This window comes from Nanorana parkeri, unplaced genomic scaffold (assembly GCF_000935625.1).
Source record: "Nanorana parkeri isolate BGI_ZX_2015 unplaced genomic scaffold, ASM93562v1 scaffold124, whole genome shotgun sequence".
Taxonomy (NCBI): Eukaryota; Metazoa; Chordata; class Amphibia; order Anura; family Dicroglossidae; genus Nanorana; species Nanorana parkeri.
In genome coordinates, this window is record NW_017306392.1 from 1,622,060 (window position 1) to 1,644,468 (window position 22,409).

At 42.2% G+C, this 22,409-nt stretch overlaps 1 protein-coding gene across 1 annotated transcript in view; it reads right to left on the bottom strand.

The window, feature by feature from the left end:
- The window catches only part of LOC108784681 (probable E3 ubiquitin-protein ligase HERC6), a 49,244-nt gene extending 28,389 nt beyond the window's left edge, over positions 1-20,855 (bottom strand). The window contains exons 1-12 of the mRNA XM_018553552.1: positions 20,590-20,855; positions 17,838-17,997; positions 17,020-17,096; positions 16,418-16,645; positions 16,244-16,335; positions 12,965-13,092; positions 11,934-12,085; positions 11,025-11,101; positions 9,104-9,222; positions 8,185-8,244; positions 7,843-7,936; positions 2,230-2,419 (exon numbers count right to left, since the gene is read on the bottom strand). Of these exons, the coding sequence (XP_018409054.1) occupies positions 2,230-2,419; positions 7,843-7,936; positions 8,185-8,244; positions 9,104-9,222; positions 11,025-11,101; positions 11,934-12,085; positions 12,965-13,092; positions 16,244-16,335; positions 16,418-16,645; positions 17,020-17,096; positions 17,838-17,997; positions 20,590-20,815 (1,603 nt within the window). The 5' untranslated portion in view covers positions 20,816-20,855. The remainder of the gene's footprint in view (positions 1-2,229; positions 2,420-7,842; positions 7,937-8,184; positions 8,245-9,103; positions 9,223-11,024; positions 11,102-11,933; positions 12,086-12,964; positions 13,093-16,243; positions 16,336-16,417; positions 16,646-17,019; positions 17,097-17,837; positions 17,998-20,589) is intronic.
- Between the last annotated feature and the right edge of the window lie 1,554 nt (positions 20,856-22,409).

Sequence of the window (22,409 nt, forward strand, 5' to 3'; positions counted from 1 at the left end):
GTCCTCCCCCCCCCCCCCCCACTTAACAGTATTTACACCAATGTATAGGGGGCATTTACGATGATCATTAGTGTAATGGGGGCATCCACACTGACTGCCAGTGTAACAGACATTTATTCTGACTATCAATGTAGAGGGGGCATTTACATTACCATGAATATAATGTGGGCATTCACTCTGAGCTCCAATGTACTAGGGGTATTTACATTGACCACCAATTACGGTGAACACCAATGTAACGGGGGCATTTACAGTGGCCCTAAATGTAGCAATATTTACACTGACCACCAATGTATAAGGGGCATTTACGATGATCATTATTGTAATAGGAGCATTTACACTGACCACCAATGTAATGGAGGACATTTACACTGACCACCAATGTATTTACACTGACTACAAATACAAATATAAGGGGGGCATTTAATTTTACCACCAAAGTAATTAGGGCAATAACAGATTTCATGTCTGAACACTTAGCCAGGGTATACAGGAGGATGGGTGGCTTGCACAACACAGAAGTGTCAGATTATTGTAACAGGTAACGGGCTCATGGTGACTTATTACAAGCTCCTGGAAAACAATTTACAAATGTTTTTATACATTTTTTTAACACTATGTACTCTTTATAAAATCAATTATTTACCAGGTTTCTTTCACTGTACATCAATTTATCCAATTTAGATAAGCACTGATGTTTCTAATGTTACTGCCTGCATACCTAATTGAGCATAAATCTTTCTTTCCATGACGGTCCTTCTAAAATAGTTAAATATGATGTTTACAAGTTTGTGGAAGAGACGGACACAAAACACTAGACAGGTGCGCCAGCAAAAAAATTGGTTCGGTTAATTTTTGATTTTTTGCTATTTTTTTTTTCAGGATTTGGATGAATTCAATTATATTTATTAACTAATTTTCACTGCAGCAAAGTGACATTAGAAAAAAAAAATGGTATTTTTCTTTTTAACTTGACAGTCCACAGAAACAATAAAAAAACCAATGTACGGCTCCCCTGCCCCTAATTCATACCAGACCCTCTAGGTCTGGTAGGAATTTTAGGGGGGATCCCAACGCCCCAAATAGAAAAGCATTGTGTCCCCCATAAAATCCTTTACTCGACCCTTGATCCGAGCAGCAGCTGGCAGAGCAGGAACCAGGCACATGTGCAACCAACCAGGCCACATGCCCTCAACATGGACCCCCTGGCAAAGCACCTTGTCCTTATGTCAATGAGGACAAGGGCCTTTTCTCCACAACCCTGGCCCAGTGGTTGTGTGGGTATGTGGGCAGGGGGGCTTATCTAAATCTGGGTGCCCTTTATTTGGAGAAAAAAAAAACACAGGTTTTTGACAAGTCTTTTATTTAAAAGAAAAAATGTCCATCAATGTAATCCAAACGTCAATCACATCGTCCAGCAATGTAGATCCATATCAATCGCAAACCACCCTCCCCATGTTGAGGGCATGTGGCCTGGTATGTTGCGGTGGGGGTCACGCTCGTCCACCCCCTTTCCTGCTCTACCAGGCTGCTGCTCATTATCAAGGGACAGGTAAGGGTTTTTATGGGGGACCCAAAACTTTGGGGTCCCCCCTAAAATTCCTACTAGACCTAAAGGTTCTGGTATGATTTGGGGAGGGGACTGCATGCTATTTTTTTCTTTTAACGTTTAACAACATAAATTCATTCAGAATGACATTCGGGGAAAAATTTCGGATGCATCTGAAATTTTCGTAATAAAAAAATTTGGATACGTTCAGATTTGTTATTTTGGAAATTTGGAAGTATCCGAATATGCCAAAATTCATACAAATTTCAATTAGGAACGAAACGAATCGCACATGTTTACAAAATTCTGTGGCGAGTCTCTAAGTGATGTAAGAAGTTAGCATGTGATTCAAAGTGTGCCCACCCAAATTTGGAATGCCAATAGTGGGTGTCTAGTCCTTTAGCTACTTAATCATATTGCTGGAAGAAACAGGAACAAGGCAAGAATGTTGGCAAGAGTGATCAAACCTCCAATGCTCAAGATCTTAGCACTGTATATAACCAATCTCAATGTGTCTGGATTGTTTATTGATTACTGTATTGTTTAACCTTGACTATTCAAACCAATATGATTTTGCGGAAAAAAACGTTGCCATAACTGTAACTAATGGCTCGTTTGACATTTTTATGTAGAACAAAATTGCTAGAGGTTGTTTATAATAACCTTCATATAGAACTTACCCAACATTTTCAGGGCATTTTTGCTGAGATTGTTGACAGCATAGGCAAAAGGGGCTACTAATGGTAAGCAGATGTTCACATCATACATTATGGGGAATTCTGGAAGTAGAAGGAATATAGACAAAGCCTCATAGAGAGTTGGAAGAGATTCAATGTCTGGAATCAGGTCCGTTTTCAAGATAGAGCATAACTGAAAGAAAGTAGAGAAAACCTTATGTAAATTTTTTTTGCAAGACTTCACAATCTGCTAGACAACAATCTCTTGCTCCTTGAATGTATATTTATGTATAACATAAGTGCCGTGCTACTTTGTCTCCTAGTTAAGAAATATTAATGACAACAATAACAATGTAATTTTGCTTGGTCATTTTTGTTTTGATCAATCATGATGGACTGTTTTATTGAACTCTTAAAGTGTATTTAAACCCGAACAATTGACTTCTCTTATTGGTCTGTTGAATATACCATTTAAAGTGTGTCTTATATGTGTCCAATAATAAATGCAGTGATGTCCTGTGTCCTGTTTGTACTGTAGTGTTATATAAAATAGTGTTATCAAAAAGTGAGTTAGGACTAAAGAACACATCCTGGTGTCAGGGGTAGGCATACTCTAGTTTGTTTCCCAGTTGTGGTGCAACTATAAATCCCATGAGGCATTTTAAGACTCCAACAGCCAACAGCAAGACCAGAGACAAATGCATGTTGGGATTTGTAGTTTCACCACAGTTGGAAGGCCGGAGTTTGCCTACCCTTGCTCTATGTTATGGAAACGAAGAGAGAGGGGGTATTTGTTTCCTGTATAGAAATGAAGACATTGCAAGCTGAGGAGTCATGTTGAACTACATTCATCCCCACACAGCTACCTCCTCATGTATCACTTGCCCCTCTCTTTTAGATTGTGAGCCCTCACGGGTAGAGCCCTCCTTACCATCTTGTCTTGAATTGTAATGTCTTCCTTATATTGTAAAGCGCTGCGCAAACTGTTGGCGCTATATAAATCCTGTATTATCATAATAATATTATTATTATTATTAATAATCATAATAATAACTATATAACTACATCCAGGTCAAAAGGTAGAAACAGAAAACAGGAAGTATAAAGCAATGCAATATTACCATAAGTAAATAGAGTCACAGTATTTGCATAATAACTCCATAACATCTCCCCTTTTATACATTCAATCCAAAACATTTTTAAACAACCTAAAACAGATCCTGAACAGTCTTAAACATAACATACTGTGTAACTGCTAGATACACTACAGACTGAGTCTATCTGGGTAGATACACTACAGATTGGGTCTATCTGGTGGTCTTGAAACCCGATTGTTTCCTCTTTCTTGGCTGGTTTGTTTGGCATGGAAAAACGTACTGGTATATGCGGCTGCATTATGTCATCCTCATTGTATCCTTCAGGTACGTATGACCGTAGTATTGTCTCTGCCTTGCTTACATGGTCCAGTAGGAATAGGAGCATTGAGCTCCTCGGGAGAATCACGTGCAGGATGCTCATAGGCTTTTGCGGTGAGTTGTTCTGCCACTCGCAGGTCCACTCGATTGCGGCGGTAGAGACAGCCCTTCACATTCATAAGATATGAGCGAGGAGAAACCCTCTGAGCACAGGTATCCAGTCTCCGGCGACCAGTCCTGTCACCAGGGAGCAGCTGCATACGGATTGGCTCTCCAATGCTTAGTACAGGCAAGTCTTTGGCAGACAAAGTTTGGATATCTTTTTCCTCCGTTGCAGTTTCTCCAGTACACCTGTAACCAAACAAGGTTCAAGCAATTTGTTGGGCACAGGCAGTGAAGTCTTCTTGCTCACATGCAAATCGAGGTCCATTATCTGAGATTACTCTGTCCGGCAGGCCATAACGTGCAAACTGTACTTTACAAAGCTTGATTGTAGATTGGGCAGACAGGTCAGGAAGGAGCTCAATCTCCCAAAAGTCAGAGTAGTAATCAACAATTAGTAGAAAATCTTGCCCAGCATAATTCAGTAAATCCATGCTTACAATTTGCCAAGGCCGGGTGGGCAGCACATGCGACATCATGGGTTCTTTCTGTTGTGCCTGTGCATATTCATTGCATGCTGAGCAACAGATAACAAAGTCTCTAATCTCATTCTGCATGTTTGGCCAGTATAGGGTATTTCCAGCCTGTCTATAGCATACTCCTCCACCAATGTGACTGACATTAATGCGTGTCAACATCTCCGATCTTAAATAGGAATAATGACTCTTGGCCCCTTGTACAGTACGCCATCCTTAATGCCAATTTCGTCTCTGAAAGTCCAATATTCTCTCACAATTAATGGCACCTCCGCCTTTGAATCTGGCCAACCATTCAGAAAACCAGATTTAAGTGCTTGCAAACTCTCGTGAATTTCTGTGTGCTGTTTTATCTGAAGCAATCGCTGGTCTGTGATGTTTAAATAGTCTGAATGATTAATCTGCAACAGGACATCCAGGTCCTGTTAAACATTGCAAACTGTGTGTTGTGCATACTCAGGTGTACCTGCTGCTGTAGATCTGCTAAGAGTGTCACTAATGTACATTTCAGGTCCAGGTTTATGGACAACATTTAGGCAATAGTTTTGTAACATGAGTAACATGCTCTGTAGGCATTTAGGTGCACACAAAAGTGGTTTCTGGTCAGTTTCCGCCATGATCTCCTCATGACCATAGAGGTAGGGATGAAAGCACTGGCAGGCAAACACAATACTCAAACATTCCTTTTCGATTTGTTCGTTGTTTTGTTCAGTAGGGATCAGTGCCCTGAAGAAAAATCGAGCCGGCTGGCCAGCTTGCAATAGGCAACACCCGAGTCCACTTTTGCTTGCATCACTTTGAACTGTTACAGGTTTTGTAACAGCATAGTACTTCCGAACAGGTGTATCTATGACCAAACATTTGATTTCCTGCACTGCATTATCATGCTTAGGACGCCAATGTCAAACTGCATCCCTGTCCAGAAGCCTTCTCAGCGTCTCGCAAACCTCTGAGAGACGCCGTAGGAATTTTGCTAAGTAGGTAACAAATCCAATGATGCGCTGCAGGGATTTCACATTTGCGGCTGTGGCATATCCAATATGGCCCTGATTTTTTTCTGGGTCAGCCTTCAAACACTCCAAGGATAGTATATGTCCATGGAAGTGGACCTCTTTGACCTTGAGTTGTTGTTTTTTCATGCCAAGTCTTAGTTTTACCTGCCTACAACGATTCATCAATTCCAGCAGTTTGCCATCACAATCTTGCTCTGCTTCTCCATCTGTATCCCCACAGCCAACCACAAGGATGTCATCACCTATTGTATCAATACCATAGCGTCCAGCCAATACCTTGTTTCCCCGAAAATAAGACCTACCCCGAAAATAAGACCTAGTTGTGACCATTCCCAGGTCCGGTGGTGGCATAAGGGAGAACTTGAAGAGCCGCGGGAGAGGCAGGAGAGAATCAGCGGTGCCAACTAAGCCGGTGCTAGCGGAAGCAAGGCAGCACCGGAGGGAGCAGAGCCGCATAAGCCGATGCCTCCTCTATAGCGCCGGCTCCTGTCACAGGCGGAGTGATACCAAATGCACTCCACCTGTGAGGAATCGATAGTGAAAGTGCGCTTCGCTCATTCTGGCCAGCGATTGATTGGCAAATTGCTCTTGGAAAGGTACGACACCCCTGATCACCATATTTTTGTACATGAATACATGTAGACTGTTGTACATAAATAAGTGTGGATTGTTGTACATTAAAAAAAAAAAGACCTACCCCGAAAATAAGACCTAGTATGTTTTTTGTGCCAAAAAAAATATAAGACAGTGTCTTATTTTCGGGGAAACACGGTAGTTTATGTTGTATACGTTAATACACCTCTGGTGCAACTGATACTTCAAAAGGCTACCTTTTCCTGCCCCAGGGTTGCTAGGGTTTGCTTATGTGGTGTTGCTGCATTTCAATGTTTATGCTGTCGGTCTGCTGTCTGTCCTGTTCCATAACTTTCAGACGTCTGTCAGTGAGCTCTGCTCTATGGCATGTTTCAATGGCTGTTTTTAAGGTTAAGTCGCGCTCTCTTAGGAGACGACGGTGTGCTCTCACTAGCTATACCGAGAACAGTTTTGGCTCTTATTATTATTTAGTCTCTTTGAGTACCATATTCACAAGTTGCCGCCTTTTCTCCCAAGCGTGTAACAAAGTTATTAAGAGATTCTCCCTCCTCTTGTTTGCAGAATTCCAGTGCATCCAAAATGCCTGTAACATTCTCTTGCTGCTCTCTCGTTAGGTGCAGATTGTGCTTATACTCATGCCTGCATTCACTGCCCATGACTCTTCTCAGAGTTGTTGCCTGCACCGCTGCAGGTTTCCCATTTACTTTGTAGCCAGGGAATAATCTTCAAATTCATCTCTGAATGTGTCCCAGTTGCTGCTCCAATCCCCACTGATTCTCATCTCCTCGGTTGGGGGGGTATGTGATTTATGGCAGCCATATTGTGGTTATGCCTCTGAGCTCTCAAATATCAGAAAATGCACAAAGAACAGTCTTAAGTCGTAACTCACAAAACAGTGCTGTATCCCAAAGCTGCTAGGCTCCAAACAAGAGGCTCTGCTCCAAACAAACAGTTCCGATTCTAGTCACTTCTGACGCCATGTTTCATGTATAGAAATGAAGACACTGCAAGCTGTTAGTCTGAGAAATCATGTTGAACTATATAACTACATCCAGGTCAAAGGTAGGAACAGGAAACAGGGAGTATAAAGCAATTCAATATTGCCACAGTATTTGCATAATAACTCCATAACAGTGTTATGTAGTCCTAAGGGCAGGTTCACACCATTTTCCGGAGCAGATCTGGTCCGGAAAATGGTGTGAACCTGCCCGCAGTTCCAGTACATTCTAGACCAGACAAAATGAGACATGCAGTATTTTTCTGGTCTGGTATGGAACAGACTGCGCTGGTGTGAACAGAGGCCAGAAATAGCATAGGGATACATTAGGATGCATTTTGGGTCCGGAAACAATCTGGTCCGGTCTAGAGATGATCTGGATGTAGTGTAAATGGACCCTCACACATTTCAGCACTGGCTCAACAAACACATGGAGTCAGCTAAATTATCCAAAACAGCTGAAATGTATTTCCCCCCCAAACTGTCTGGCGTGTTTTGTTGGTGCTCTTAGGCCTTGTTCACACCAAGCGCGGAGCAGATCCGGACCAGAGCAGGTGCAGACCAGATCAAAACTGCGTCCAATGTATTCCTATGGTATTTTGACCTCCAGTTCACATCGCAGCGTGCGGATCCAGACCAGATCCAGACCGGATGAAAAAACTGCGGCAAGCCCTATTTTACCTGCTCTGGATCTGGAACGCATCAAAAACGCATCTAAAACGCAAAAACGCATTAAAAACGCATGCAAGTGCCTGCAAGTGCATGTTAAACTTTAAAAAAATTTTTTTTTTACCAAAACCGGCCCTAAACGCATCCAAAACGCGTCTAAAACGCGGCACAACCCACTGCACTGCGTGTGCAGAAACCTGACCGGATCTGGTCTGCATTTGGTGTGAACAAGGCCTAAGATGCTAAGATCTTTACAAATGCTTATGTTATGCCTGACCTTATGCACTTACCATATCCACAATCCATTTACATTGACATAGTTTTGTAAATAATTCACTTGCAGTGTCGAGGTCCACTATTGTAGAGGTGTCTGATGGAGAGGATCTAAAGGTTGGAGATATAAATCTTTGATTCAGTATAGATGGATAGCGAGTATGCTAACATGTAACACGCAGAAGTATTCAATAGAGCTTTAACTAACAGAACAATAAAGTGATGGGAATTAGCCAGAGCAGAATTTCTCATGAGAGCCCACTGGCCTGTTCATGACCACGAAAGTACAAAATGAAACATGGCACATGTCAAGAAATGTAAGTATTATTTTTAATGTGTCATTTTTATTATAGACTTACCGGGGTCTCAGAAAACTTGCAGCGAGACAAGCAGGTGAAGAAAATATTTTAGTTATTTGCCTGAAATAATAGAAACACAATAAGCCACATTAATCACCACTGCATGCACTAGCCAGGCTACAACCAGGTTATTACAACTAGAACCACAGCCTTATTACCGCAGCTCCACCCCTTGAGAAGTGTCATGCTGCAAAAGCAAGGATGACGCCAATGTTTCTATCGGTTTGATGCTAAAGAATGCAAGTTATAAGATTAACCAGTTACCAGTGGTGCTATGTTACAGAAGACAAAAATGGCATATTACTAAAACCACCATACTGCAAAAGGACAACATTTAATGTTACAAAAGGTATAATTATGCCATTTTGTAAAAGACAGAACAACAAAATAGTTAAAAAAAATTTAAAAAATTAAATTAAAATTATGAAAAGTGATTAACTGCTCATTTTTCTCTAGGGGCTCAAATAAAGAACATACACTCACCTGATCCTTGGTCCTGTGGCACTGACCGCTCACCTCTCTCCCCCACCGATCCAGCTGTGGTATGTCACTTGGCATCCTCACGTCTAATACAGGTGAATGGACTGTATTAGACGTCAGCAGTGCTTAGACCGCCAGAGCCCAGGTAGAAGAGACTGCGGGGACTGGTCTATCAGCCAGGCAGGATTGAGGATTGGGTGAATATTTCATCTTTATTTGAGTCCCTAGAGAAAAAACAAGCAGTTAACCCTTTCAGTGCTGGGGTTGCCCCACTGCAAGGGCTAATTTTTCTAAGGCCTGGAGTTCTTTTTTAATGTGAATTCTGTGACTATATGAAATTTCAAAATGCTAGGTAGAGTGGAGTAGCCTATGTGGCCTGTCCATGAATCAGTGCCTTTCAGAAGCCTGTAACCCATAGGAAATGTATATTTACAGAGACCTTTTGGCGTCTTGATTCTTCTCTCGCCCATAATTTGCGTCTGTCCACACTTTTACCATATCTTTGTCAAGCCGGCAGATCTTTTGTAAGTTATCAATCAGTGTTGTTGTTTTATGCTTCTAAAAAATAAACATGAGAACTTTACTGAAAAAATACATTTATACAATGACAATAAAACAGAATTTCATGAAGGGTGACCCATGTCAGTCCCTGTCTAAGATGGCACAACAGGAAGGGCGAGAATCCTGTATCACCATCATAGGCCATGGCCCAGTGTGCAAGGCGGCCATGGCCCAGTGTGCAAGGCGGCCATGGCCCAGTGTGCAAGGCGGCCATGGCCCAGTGTGCAAGGCGGCCATGGCCCAGTGTGCAAGGCGGCCATGGCCCAGTGTGCAAGGCGGCCATGGCCAATTACACATCATGTTGCTGACAGTTGGTAATCTACTCTCATATATGATAAAAGACTCCAAACTGCCCTCTAGCTAGTGCAATCTGGTTGTGTCCTCATTGTTAGTGTCCTTGTACAGTTGCACACTTTAGTTGAAAGAATACAGTACAGTGGGAGAAGGGGGATTATCCAGAGATCCCAACTCTCCCGGACGTTCCGGGAGTCTCCCACTATATGATAATGGCTCCCTGAGGCCCGCAAGAGAAACATTTTATCCCAAAAAGGTTTACCCTGTATACCTTTCCGGGATCCCCTGCTATCTGTTTTTTCTCTGTATTCTGAAGCAAGCCACTAGCCGCAGGCAGAATAAAAAAAAAAAAACAAAGAAAAAAACACAACAGATAGCAGGGCAATGAATAGCGAGGCAGCTATTTCGATTTGCAATAACCAATAGCAGGCTGGCTATTGCACCCCCCACTGCTGCTGTCAATCAACAGAGAAGGACCTAAAGTTCACCCAATCTAAATTATTATAGCTAGAACAACACTACTAGCAGAGTAGGGAAGCAGTTTACCTTCCCGTCTGGTCATGTGTTCTTGGTGCACATACAAGGAGAGAAAGTTCATTCTAATATTTTAACTACTTTTACACAAAAAAGTTAACACGCATAAGCAGATCTCTAACTGAGAATGAAAACTAAGGGAGCTGAGTTGCCTATTATTGGAGGTAAGGGAGCTGCGTGTCCCCACCTTCTACTGTGGTATTTTTATGGTGAAAGCTACATTCCTACAAAGGGAATGATCCCTGATCAGCAGAGAGATTTTACAGACACTTCTAGCACTCATTATTTTTAAGGAATGAAAAAATAAGTTCACCTTTGTGTAAAAAAAAAGGAAAAATCATCCCATTCTACACCTATGTATCAATATCGTCAATACTAAAGGCTACATCATTGTAGTATATATATATAACAGTAAACAGTTGAACTGACACTATGGGGTATATTTATAGAAAATGGCAAAGCTATTTATCCAGAAAAACCTCCATGTACATTTGTTCTGTGTGAATTAACCAGATGTTGTGAGGATTTGGCAAAATGTAAATGTTCTTCAAATGTTATGGGCGATGGTGAATTGGGAAAATGCCACATTATGGCCACTAAATGGAGCTGAGGATCATGGGAAATACAAACATCTCGGTAACAAGCGATACAATATAACAATTCCAGAGAACAAATGGAGCAAATTAGCAGATAAATGTAACCATTGCTACAATGGGAATGTCTGTAGTACCAATGGTTACATGTATCTGCTAGAACTTCAGCTGTCAGCTTTTGGTTTTTGTGTTACAGATTTTCCCTCACATCCTGTGTGGTAAAACAGTGTCACCAGAAGAGAAAGTGAGGGGAAATGTTTCTATAGTGCTCCAGATAGCAGTAAAATCTGACAGGGGTTCTAACCTTTCCCCACTCATCACAAATTTGAAAAAAAATGTTTGGTCTACTCTTTAAGTAAAGGTGTTTGAAAACAAAACCTGTGGTTTCAGTGAAGATGTTGCAAAGCTGACATAGTTTCCAGCAAAGATCCGTTTTGTATGGATGTTCACAAAGTCTGAAAGTGAAACGTTACAAAGTCAAGTAATGCAAAAAGAAATGGCTCTTAAGCCACAAATGGTGTTATTATCTTGCTGACAACATCAAACATTCTTTTAATTGCCATGCATACGTTAAATATTTGTATGTCAAATACTACACGTTTCCATTTCTTCAAAAAACTTTAAAAACAACGCATAATACCCAAAGGGGGGAATTTATCAACACTGGAGCAGACAGAAACTGGATCCCTGACTCCACAGTTTTCCAGAAACAGTTGTATTTATTCTGAAATCATATGACACTTTAAGCGCACACAACCACTGATGTAATTTCTCAAGGCATTTGCTTGCAACAGAACGTACACAGAAAAGAGGTCGAATACCTCTGAAACAATACCGTTTCTTTATCTGGAAGACACTTTTAAAACAATGTAGATTTTTTTTCACTTTAACGTTATGGACTATATTGTGTGGATAAGAAACTTAAAATCAAACCCATTTTAAATTCCAGATCCTAGCAGTACAAAATGTGGAAACATCCAAGGATGTCTATTCTTCTGTAAGCTACTGTGATAATTCTAGTAGTGTTGTGCTTTTATCGATTTTCTAAAACAACTGAGGCCTATAACAATAATATATGTAATTTTAATACTTCAAATTACAAATTAGCCAAATACCTACACTACTTCCTTGTGTAAAACTGCATGCAAATGAACAAATGGTGATTTGAGAGCATACAAACAAGATAGATTCCTAGGCTCAGTTGCAATAAAGATAGCACTTTCCCTGAAAAGAGATGAACTAGGAATGTATATATAATTAGTGTGATACAAAGCAATGGTGTTGTACCTTTTGGACAGATAAGGCCACTAATGTCTAATGCCCCTGGTTGCTGTGGAGGTTGACTTTTATTACTGCTGGATGTTTCTGGTTTTGCTTGCAGCCCACGACCAAAGGACACAATGCAGTTAGAAGTGAAGACATACAGTAGTGTGTGGTAGCTGAAACCACAAAACACAGTTCTGCTCAACAACATTATTGCTTTATTTACCTATAAAACCGATTAATAGTTAGGTGATATTTTGCAGGTGCCATTTAGAATTCACTCTCTATTATCCCAGCATTGGTCATACGCAGTTAGATCTATAATCTATTGCGGTGACATGAAACCTCTGCCCATATTTACAACAATCATCGTAAAATGAAACCTTTTGCAATTCCTTGATTTCGTTTTTTTTTAACGAAGTTCAGTAAAGGCAAGCCCCATTTGTAAAGCCTAAAAGTGACATTAAACCCTCAGATTTTTAAACATAAACCAGTACTGTAATGTGTAATCTGTATCTGTTCTCATGCTGGGCAGAACTTCTGTTTTGCAGCAGACTGCCTTGTCTCAGGAATGGATACATGGTGTCTGTGTATAGGTTTGTAACCTGAGCCAGCAATACAGGAAGAGGCCCTGAGCTGCAAAGGGAAGTTCTCCCCAAGCATGAGAAGACATGAGGATTTAAAAGGAAGAGCAGCAAGGAGAAGGGAAACTACCATGGATTACAGTAAGGCACACATTACAGTATTGGTTTATGTTAAAATATCTGAGGGTTTAATGTCACTTTAAGTCTAGGTGTTCAAGAAGATGAATGTTAAGCTCATTTTAGGAGTAAGTGTTGGTGGTGATAGTGCAGGGGGTTGAGGGTTATGGGCTCACTTTAAGAGAATGAAATTTTTTTAAAAACTACAGACCTATTGTGTTAAGGGACTTGTAAAAAGAAGAACCTGGTGTAAGAGATGGCAAACAGTAAGGCTCACCGCATAAATCACTTTTCTTTATATACCACAATGTGTCTATTTCTAATAAAATATGAATCTTATAGTTTGCTCCACACCTTCCACAAGCTATCTGCGAAACCTGTCCTTCATATTCTTCAATCTTCTGAGGTTCTGCTGTGTTATCCTCCACATTCTTGCCTAACTGTCCATAGCTGTCATCTCCAAATGTATACACTGTGCCATCCTACAAAAAAGAAATCATTATGAGATCACTATGCACCATGATTACAAGAAAGATTGCAATAAATGTCTAATGTGTCACTCTCTGCAATTCTGAAATACAGGAAGAGGGAGAGAGGGAGAGAGGGAGAGAGGGAGAGAGGGAGAGAGAGAGAGAGAGAGAGAGAGAGAGAGAGAGAGAGAGAGAGAGAATATTGTATCTAAAACAAACATTTACAGGGCTATTCACAAAAGGGTGAAGAGTTTGGAGAAGTCAGGAGAAGTGAACAATCTAGGACAACATAGCTGAACTGGAGAGTGAGTTGATCTGGAGAATTGTTTCAAATCAGCTATTTTGGCCTAGATTGTTCACTTCTCCTGCCCAAACTCTTCACCCTTTTGTGAATACCCCTGTTAATCTTGAATATGAAGTTCAGTTTTGGGTACAGTTCACAAAAATATGGAGAGAGTGCAGAGAGGGGCAACTAGATTAATAAGGGGGGATTGAAAATCTTGGTTATGAGAAAACTTAACTGAATTTTTTCCCCCCTTGTAGAGGCAATTAACGGGGAATATGATCATCATGTATCAATACATAAATGGTCCATATAGTAAACTTGGTACAAAGTTGTTCACTTTAAGTTCATTGCAAATTACAAAGAGTCTTTCTTTGTACCTGGAGGAAAAGAGGTTTAATATTCGCATTCAGAAACAATTCTTTACAATTAGGACGGTACAAATGTGGAACAAAGTTCCACAGAAGCTAGTTCTTGCCAGTACTGTAGATTGTCTCAAAACAGTCTGGTTGTTTTTCTAAATGCATAAAATGTGGTTGGCTATCAATTAGGGATGCACCAATACTAATACAAGTATTGATATCGGTGCTGATACCGAGTAATTGGGCGAGTACTCGTACGCGCCCAAATGCTCCTGATGCCTATCCCGATACCGGAACTTAATTACACGGAGTCGTTACACGCTGCCCGGCTTCCTGATTGGCCGGGAAGCCAGCTCCATGCTGCCTATTAGGAAGTCAGGTGGCAAGTCATTACCCGCCCCCTGGGTTCCTGATTGGCCAGAAAGCCAGCTCTAGGCTTCCTCGTCACCAGGAAGCTGGGCGGCGAGCCATTACATGCCACTCAGCTTCCTTAATGGGACTTCTGGTATCAGTATTCAGTATCGGCGGGTACCAGACAAAAAAATATAGGTACTCGTAACCGAAAAAACGGTATCGGTGCATCCCTACAATTGATATTTAAAATAAATTGCATTGTAGATTTTTGATCCAGAGACATATCCGACTGCCTTAGGAGAACAGGAAGGATTTTTTTGTGTTAGAGCAAATTCTTTTTTTCCCCTTAGGATTAACTGGAATTTAGGCTAGGTTTTTTTGCGGAATTTCACGTGTTTTTGCTTTTAAAAACGCTGGTTTTTCCATGCATAGAGATGTCTGTGGGACCAAAACCGCGTGGCATCCACCTCAGAATATCTCCTACATCTTTTTGTGAATAGTTGCCATTGACTTGCATGGAAATGTTTGTTTTGCACATTTCCACACGATTAGGTACGACAATCATTTTGGTGTCACCCCCTCTGAAAAGTTGGCCACTCGGTCATGGAACAAGAGCCCATTTGCAAGAGAGGAGGGGACCGGCATACCCTAGACCGCTGGGTGAATGTCCCTTTCTCTGTTTGCCCGGAATAGATCACCAAGGTGGCCGCCGGTAGGTAAGCACGCGTGACATCATTACGCTCGTGCGTGATGTTGCGTGCATGTGTGATGACATCACGCCCATGCGTGATGACATTCCAGTGGGGGTGTCACCCAGCGTCCACTCTGGGTAACACCACACCCCTGAATTCACCTCTCCCTGACAGAGACCTTCAGGAGTGACAAAGAGTGATTGTAATTGCTTAAAAGAAGCTGTAGCTTAGAGGTAGACTTGCACAGACAGTGGAGAAATATTTCCCTAAAATGCTTCAGTGCAGGACAGAGAGATGGAAGAACAATGTCCTGGTTAAGGTGGAAAAATGAAACCACCTTGGGAACAAAGAAATCCTTAGGGCTCAAGATGAACTTTTACCTGTGTAACACTAGAAAAGGCTCTGTGCAGGATAAGGTCACTAACTAAAAGACTCGCTTCACAGACGTGATAGCAAGGAGGAAGGCAACATTGTGAGTAAGATAGAAAGGGAAAAATCCTTGATGGGTTCAAAGAGCGGCTTTTGAAAGGCAGACAGAACTAGTTTGAGATTGCACTATCACTGGGGAGCATACAGGAGGATTTGGCCCTTGATGGTACTCAAAACCAAATGCTGATCCAGACCAGATTAGAGAAAAGACAGGATTTGTCCCATGGAGTACTATCTGGTGTGTAGCCTTGCACCATGCAAAGTAGACTGTACAGGTGCATTGGTAGACTTTGCGAGAAGTTGACTTCATAGCCTTTAAGGGTGTAGTGAGGAATCTGCTAGGCCCCTGCCCCTCAAGACTCAGGCTTTAACATCCAAGCTGTTAAAGCCAGCAACAAAGATGCAAAATGGTGGACCAGTCCATAGGACACTGTCTGACAGAGTCTGGACCACTTGCTATTTTTGTAAGGCCTGGTTCACACCTGTACGTTTTGTAGCGCGTTCAACGATCTACGAACGCTCTACAAAACGCTCAAACATGAAAATCCCATTGTTTTCTATGGGTATGGTTCACACCTTGCCGTATTTCACCCCGTCTGAACGCGCTACAAAACGGCCTACGCCTGAAAAGGTACATGAGCTTCTTTGCGGCGTTATTGTTGCGCGTTTCCATTGGTATACAGCCAAGTAGCCCTCGGAAACGCACGTTTACCGCGAATCGCATATATTCGATACGCCTAGGTGTGAACAGAGCCTAAGAGATCGTTCAGATATCCTATGATGGAGATACCCTGAAAGCGAAGCAGAGCTTGGACAGCTACTAGCAACTTAGTGTAAACCCGAGATGCCATGGGCAGACCAAAGGGAGGGAAAATTATTTGGGAATGTTGTTGCTACCTTGCTACCCTAGGCACTGGCTCATACAGGTGAATACAGTCCTGGTTGGACGGAAGAAGTTTGTGTATCATTTAAAATATATATTACCCTTTATTTCTTCTTCTTTGCTATACAGTAATTAACTGACTGAGCAGCCCTGATTTTACCTTGCTTAGGACAGCCGTATGTTCATCCCCACAGCTTATGTAAACAACACTGAGATTTCTCAAGGAGCTCACTGCGTATGGTTTAAATATTCCTACTGAATAAAAAGAAAAGTACAGTTTAGTCTGCTTCCTTAAAGTTTCACATATACTCAGACACCACTAACTGAAAATTACCTTTCTGGGAGCCTATTCTGAATCCTAGTTGTCCAACATTATTCTTTCCCCATCCAAAGACCATTCCTGACATAGACAATGCAAAACTCTGGGAACCACCTGCAGCGATCTGGACCAGTGGGACTCCTCTAAGGTACTTTACAAGTTGAGGACTGGCATGATTTGATGTTTGATATCCAATGCCAAGCTGACCAACATCATTCTTTCCCCATGAGTACACACTGCTGTCTAAAAAAAAAAAAAAAAAAACTCTCCCGGGCGCTCTGGGAGTCTCCCGCTAACACACCGCGTTTCAAAAAAAAAAAAAAAAAGGAAATCAAGGGCAGAATTCAGCATTAGCTTCCCTGATACAAATAAATCAATGTGTCACTAAAGATGTCACTTAGATGTTGTAGAATATGTAGAAGTTGTTTTCAATTTCAGTTCCCATATATATTTAAAGTATATCTAAAGCTATTTTTTTAAAACAATTTTGGATTGAGTAGGAGGGATACAATCATTGTCAGTTGTGCACCTTTGTAGATCTTATTTTATACAGCTTATTTCTTAGGCCCGAATGTAGCACACTATAAACATTATCTCTGACTTCATGTGCTATTTACCTTCTGAAAGAGCAATCGTATGATAATGTCCACAAGCTACTTGTATGATTTTTATTTCAGAAAAGCCTGTGATCCTTCTGTAATGTCAAAGAATATAGAGCATTAGCATCTGGAACTTGTTCCCTACAATTTCAATTCTTACAGTGTTATAATTTCACAATAAAATCTAATTTATAGAATTTGTTGTATGATATATGGTCTATACAGGAATCCCGATGAAACCTTGCTATGTGAAAATGAATTACAAGATAAGTCTCCAGGGAATTATATTGTATAATAGAAAATTTGTAACTTGGGCACACAAAGTTTTACTTAAAAGAGAACTATGCGGTAAGTGTTTTTCCCCACAGTTCTCTTTAGGGTCACGGGAGGACATATACTAACGTCCACCCGTGACCCAAAGCTCAGTGATTGCCCGCGATATACTGTGAGCGTCGCAGCAGGGACGGACCCTGACATTACTGTTGAGATTCACCCAGCTACGTGAATGACTGCTGGCTCTGCCTATCTAGAGGCAGAGCCAGCTATGCCTGCCCCTCCACCGTCCGTTTCTCCACTCAGCGCTGGAGAATCGGAGAAGGGGGGAATCCCTGCGGGCAGCGGTGACTGGCAGTCACCGCTTACTGCAGGGAGACGATCGAGAAGTGAGCAGATCATGCATGTTTCTGCTCACTTCCCGATCGATAGAGCCGACCTGTGACAGCTTCTTTGTCACAGGTCGGCTCTAACTATGAGGATGAGTGGAAATCACTCACCTCATAGATCTTCTTTAATGACAGTCCCACAACTTTCAATAAGTCTGCTGAAACATAACTTACTTTGGGATAGGACATTGTTGAGGCATCTGCCCTGACCCAAGTTCTCCATGCAATCCATTGCCCCATGTAAATATGTTTCCTTCACTACATATTGCTACAGAGTAGTTTGACCCACAGCTCATGTCAATAATAGTCTGTGCTTCCAAAGCATGGAAAGGTTCTGTTAATAAAAAAAAATATATATATATTTAATTAACATTATTAACATTTAATGCAAACACTGTAAAAATAATGATTCTCATTTAGTTACAAAATAGAGCTCATGTTGTAAATGCTCATATTCCAGCTGCCATTTTTCAAGTACAGGATGTAAAATGAGAGCCTGTCCAGGACAAAGCAACAGGTTCATTTAATCCTCCACCCTCCCCAGCATACAATTACCTTTCCCTTGATTACCCGCAGCATCCTTCCAGGTACTGAGGAGCGTGTGATTCATTCTATGGGACAGCCCTAATACAATCACAAGGGAAATCCCGCGATCGTACGATAATCGCAAAGTGTATGGAAGGCGTGCGACCGTTTCTACTGTACGGTCACATGACTTTTGTATTTCGAGCATGTTCGAAAACCAGCCGTGAATCGTACGATTTACGTCTGGTTTGTAGCATGATCGTAAGGTAAATGCCGCACGGGCAGGTGTGCGCAAGCGCACACTGCCCTTTCAGCATTGCGGTCATCGAAAGCCCGCCCATCAGCAGGACGGGCTTGCGATGATCGCAAGTACGATCTGCCTGTCCAAGATGGGCGGATCGTAAGTTTTTTAAATGACTTGGTATGGCCACCTTTAGCAAGGAGGGGCTGAGAGGTTCCAGAAAATAAATAGATTTGCAGGGAAGAAGCTGGCCTTTCGGTTTCTTCCATTTTTTCTGGATTGTAACTGGGATCTGGAGCTCTGGAGATTTCTTAAGGTGCCCATACACTGCTCGATTCTCGTACGAGAATCGCGGGAAATCCCGCGATCGTACGAGAATCGAGCAGTGTGAATGAAGACGTGCGACCGTTTCTACTGTACGGTCGCACGTCTTTTGTCTAGGGAGCACGCTAGAAAACCAGCCGAAAATCGTACGATTTTCGGCTGGTTTGAACGGTGCTCGGGAGACAAATGCCGAACGGGCATCCCACGGGGGTCGGGCTTTCGATGATCGCAAGTACGATCTGCCTCTCCAAGATGGGCAGATCGTACGTTTTTTTAATTACTTTACAACCATCGCAAGACTAAGGTCTTGCGATGGTTGTAAAGTGTATGGCCACCTTTAGTGTTCTGGGTGGGAAGAAATCTCCACTCCTGGAGCAGGTGTTCCCAATGACCAGCCTGGGCTGATCAGGTGGCTGAGAGCAGCCTCATTAGGAAGCCAGCCCAGAGCTCAGAGGAGAGTTGTGAGTGTGTAGGGGTATATGGCCACAGGTAGACTCTGCTGCGTGCGCGAGCACAAGTGACACAGCCAAGATGGGGTTGGGGACCCTGAGATACCAGCTAGAGAGACAGTGACCCATTAAGGGTGAATACTGAACTGCTCAGAGCTGAGGAAAGCTGCTGAGCAATACTGAGGATTGTCTTTACAGAGAAATACGGTAAAGTCCTGGCACTATCACACTGGGAGTGTATGGGACAGCCAGATGTCGGTGAGACCAAAACACGATGTTTTGATGAGAGTCCAATTAACTGTTATGCTTCATTTATGCTGAAGAAGGGCGAGTTGTTTTGTGAAGTTCATGGATTGTTGACCTTTTGAATGAATAAAGACTGTCCTTTTTAAGTTAAAGTCAAGCTTCAGGAGTGGTCTCTCAGCGCGCACCATTGGGCTATATTCCCTTAACCATCACAACGGGCAGAAAAACAAGTGTCCAACCACAACGCAGGGTTAGATGTGAATGAACTGTAAGCTATCACTAACTTCAGTTAGTAATAATAATGTGACCAGGGCTTATTCATACCATAAAGCTGCTCTAAACACAGGGGATCCGTGGATTTAGCACATGTGGTAACGGCATGTGAGGTGCACTGGTGCATTGCTTTGCCATTTATTCTGAATGGCACCCCAACGCACTTCCTGGCAGGCATGTGTTGCACTGCCACACATTGTGCAGTACCAAAATAATGTGGGTTGCATTGCCATGCATTGATAAAAAGTAATGCATGCACTACTTTTCATCACTGCATGGCAACACAAGTTGTTGCAGTACTGCCTTGAATGGCATTGCAATGCATCACTACCAGGAGATGAGTTGAGGTGCCATTCAGAATGACAGAGCAGGCAATACCATATGCGGTGTGATATTGTGTGCTAAACGCACAGATCCTTTTTTTTTTTTTTTTTTTATTAGCTCAATGTTATGGTGTGAACCAGCCCTTGGTAAATGAACCTGACTAGCATCACAGATCATGGGTGTGCTTTGTTTGTGCAGTTTAAATACAGATGCGTCATGCTACTCTTTGTCTGCAGCTAGACTTCAACAGAAAAGGAAAGTGAAACTAGAGTCACTGCTGCTAGGAAATGAAACTTACTCACCCAACCCATATCTGAATAGTACCGAGGATACAGCAAAATCACCGGACTGAGCAAAGTCATTAAAATCAGCCTTCAGGAAAATAAGACCATTGATGAAATGAACATACACAAACAATAGCCCACTAAAAAAAGCAAGCTGATTACTCTGATACTGATTACTTTTTGAATGAGGAAATAGGTTTCTTTGTTACATCTGGAAACAAATATCTAATGAATCAATCTCTTATCGATGTTCTTCTTACCTGGACCACTTCCAGCAATCTTTCTGCCCAGCTGCCCACAGAGGTTTTGACCACAAGACAGAACGGTGCCATCTTGTAGGAGAAACAGTGTGTGTGCCTCACCACATGCCACTTTCTGGACACCAGAACCTCCTTCAAAGCCACCATTCTCTGTAAAGTGAATCTTTTCATTGTCTTGGCCGGCAAGACCCAGCTGGCCATATCTGTTGTTTCCCCAGCAATACATGAGTGACAGCAGGACACCTTTGATGCATGAGAAGGGAGATGTGAAGGGCTTGCCTATGTAACACTCTGATCGAAGAGTTTTATCTATGACTCAGCCAGACTCCACCTCACTGGGCGAAGTTGCAAATTCCTTTATGAAAAAGCCTGGCCTGTCATTGCAGTGTAAAGAAAGGAGGAAAGGATGGGACACAGAAAGAAACAAGTGCAGTGACATGATTGCTGTGCTGACTTGCGGGATAATAAAATGAGCAATTTGTTCTTGTAGTTTTTTCTTTTTAATGTTTTTCTTAATTTGATGTCGTATGCATTTTTCTGCTCTATCTTATTTTACCTTTGTATATTATTGAACTGAAAAGTCTGACTATAGAAATTAGGGAAATCTGTGTAAGCTATTGAATTGTTTGCTGATTTGATCACTGCCCAGTTTGAATTTATGTGGGCTTGGTGCTCAATCAGCTGCAGCATTTAGCACGCCCACATAACAAAGGGGTGTGGAATGCCCCAGCCACTGACGTGTCGCCTATAGTTTTTCACAGACTTGGGTGAACTCAGTTGACACCAAGCCCACACACATTCCTACTAGTCAGGTGCTGTCATATTGTCCTTAAAGGAGAACTATGGGGTTAGGGCTTTTCCCCATAGTTCTCTTAAGGGTAACGGGAGGACACAAACTAGCGCCCTCCCGTCACCCAAAGCTCACAGCTCGCGGTATACTGAGACGCCGCAGCTGAAACGGATCCCGACAATTATGTCTGGATCCGCCCAGCTGTGTGAGTGACAGCTGGCTCTGCCTATCTAGTGGCCGAGGCAGCTGTACCCGCCCCGTCCGTTCTGCCAATCAGCGCTGGAGGATCGGGGAGGGGGGAATCCCGCCACTACCCTGTCACGGCTCTCTGCAGTGACAGGATCGAGAAGTGAGCGAACGCCGGTATGTGTTCGCTCACTTCCCGATCTACTGAGCCGAACTGTGACAGTCTCATTGTCACAGGTCGGCTAGAACTATGAGGTGAGTGAAAATCACTCACCTCATAGTTCTCCTTTAAAGCACCAGGCTCTGATTATTGATTACAGGTATTTATATAGCGCTGACAATTTACACAGCACTTTACATATCGCACATTCACATCAGTCTCTGCCCTCCAGGATCTTACAATCTAAGGTCCCTGACTCACATGCAATGGCCAATTTAGACATTAACCAATTAACCTTCCAGCATGTCTTTGGAGTGCGGGAAGAAACTGGAGCAAGCCCACACAAGCACAGTGAGAACATGCAAACACCTTGCAGATAGTGACCTGGCTGGGATTTAAACCAGGGACCTCCAGTGCTGCAAGGTAGAAATGCTAACCACTACACCACTGTGATTTATGCTCCAATTTAGTAAAGCTGGCCAGAAACCAGTAGAATTTCATTGAAAAAATTGTTTTTGAAATGATCAATTCATTTTCTAATATTTATTGCGTCCAATTGTGAATCAATTATACCATTGTAGCAAAAAAAAGGTGCAGGAAAATTTTCCTTGAACCCAATGAAATTCTAACAGTGAATGTGGTTTCCGTTCGAGAACCTTTATTCATTTCAAACTTGACCCATCA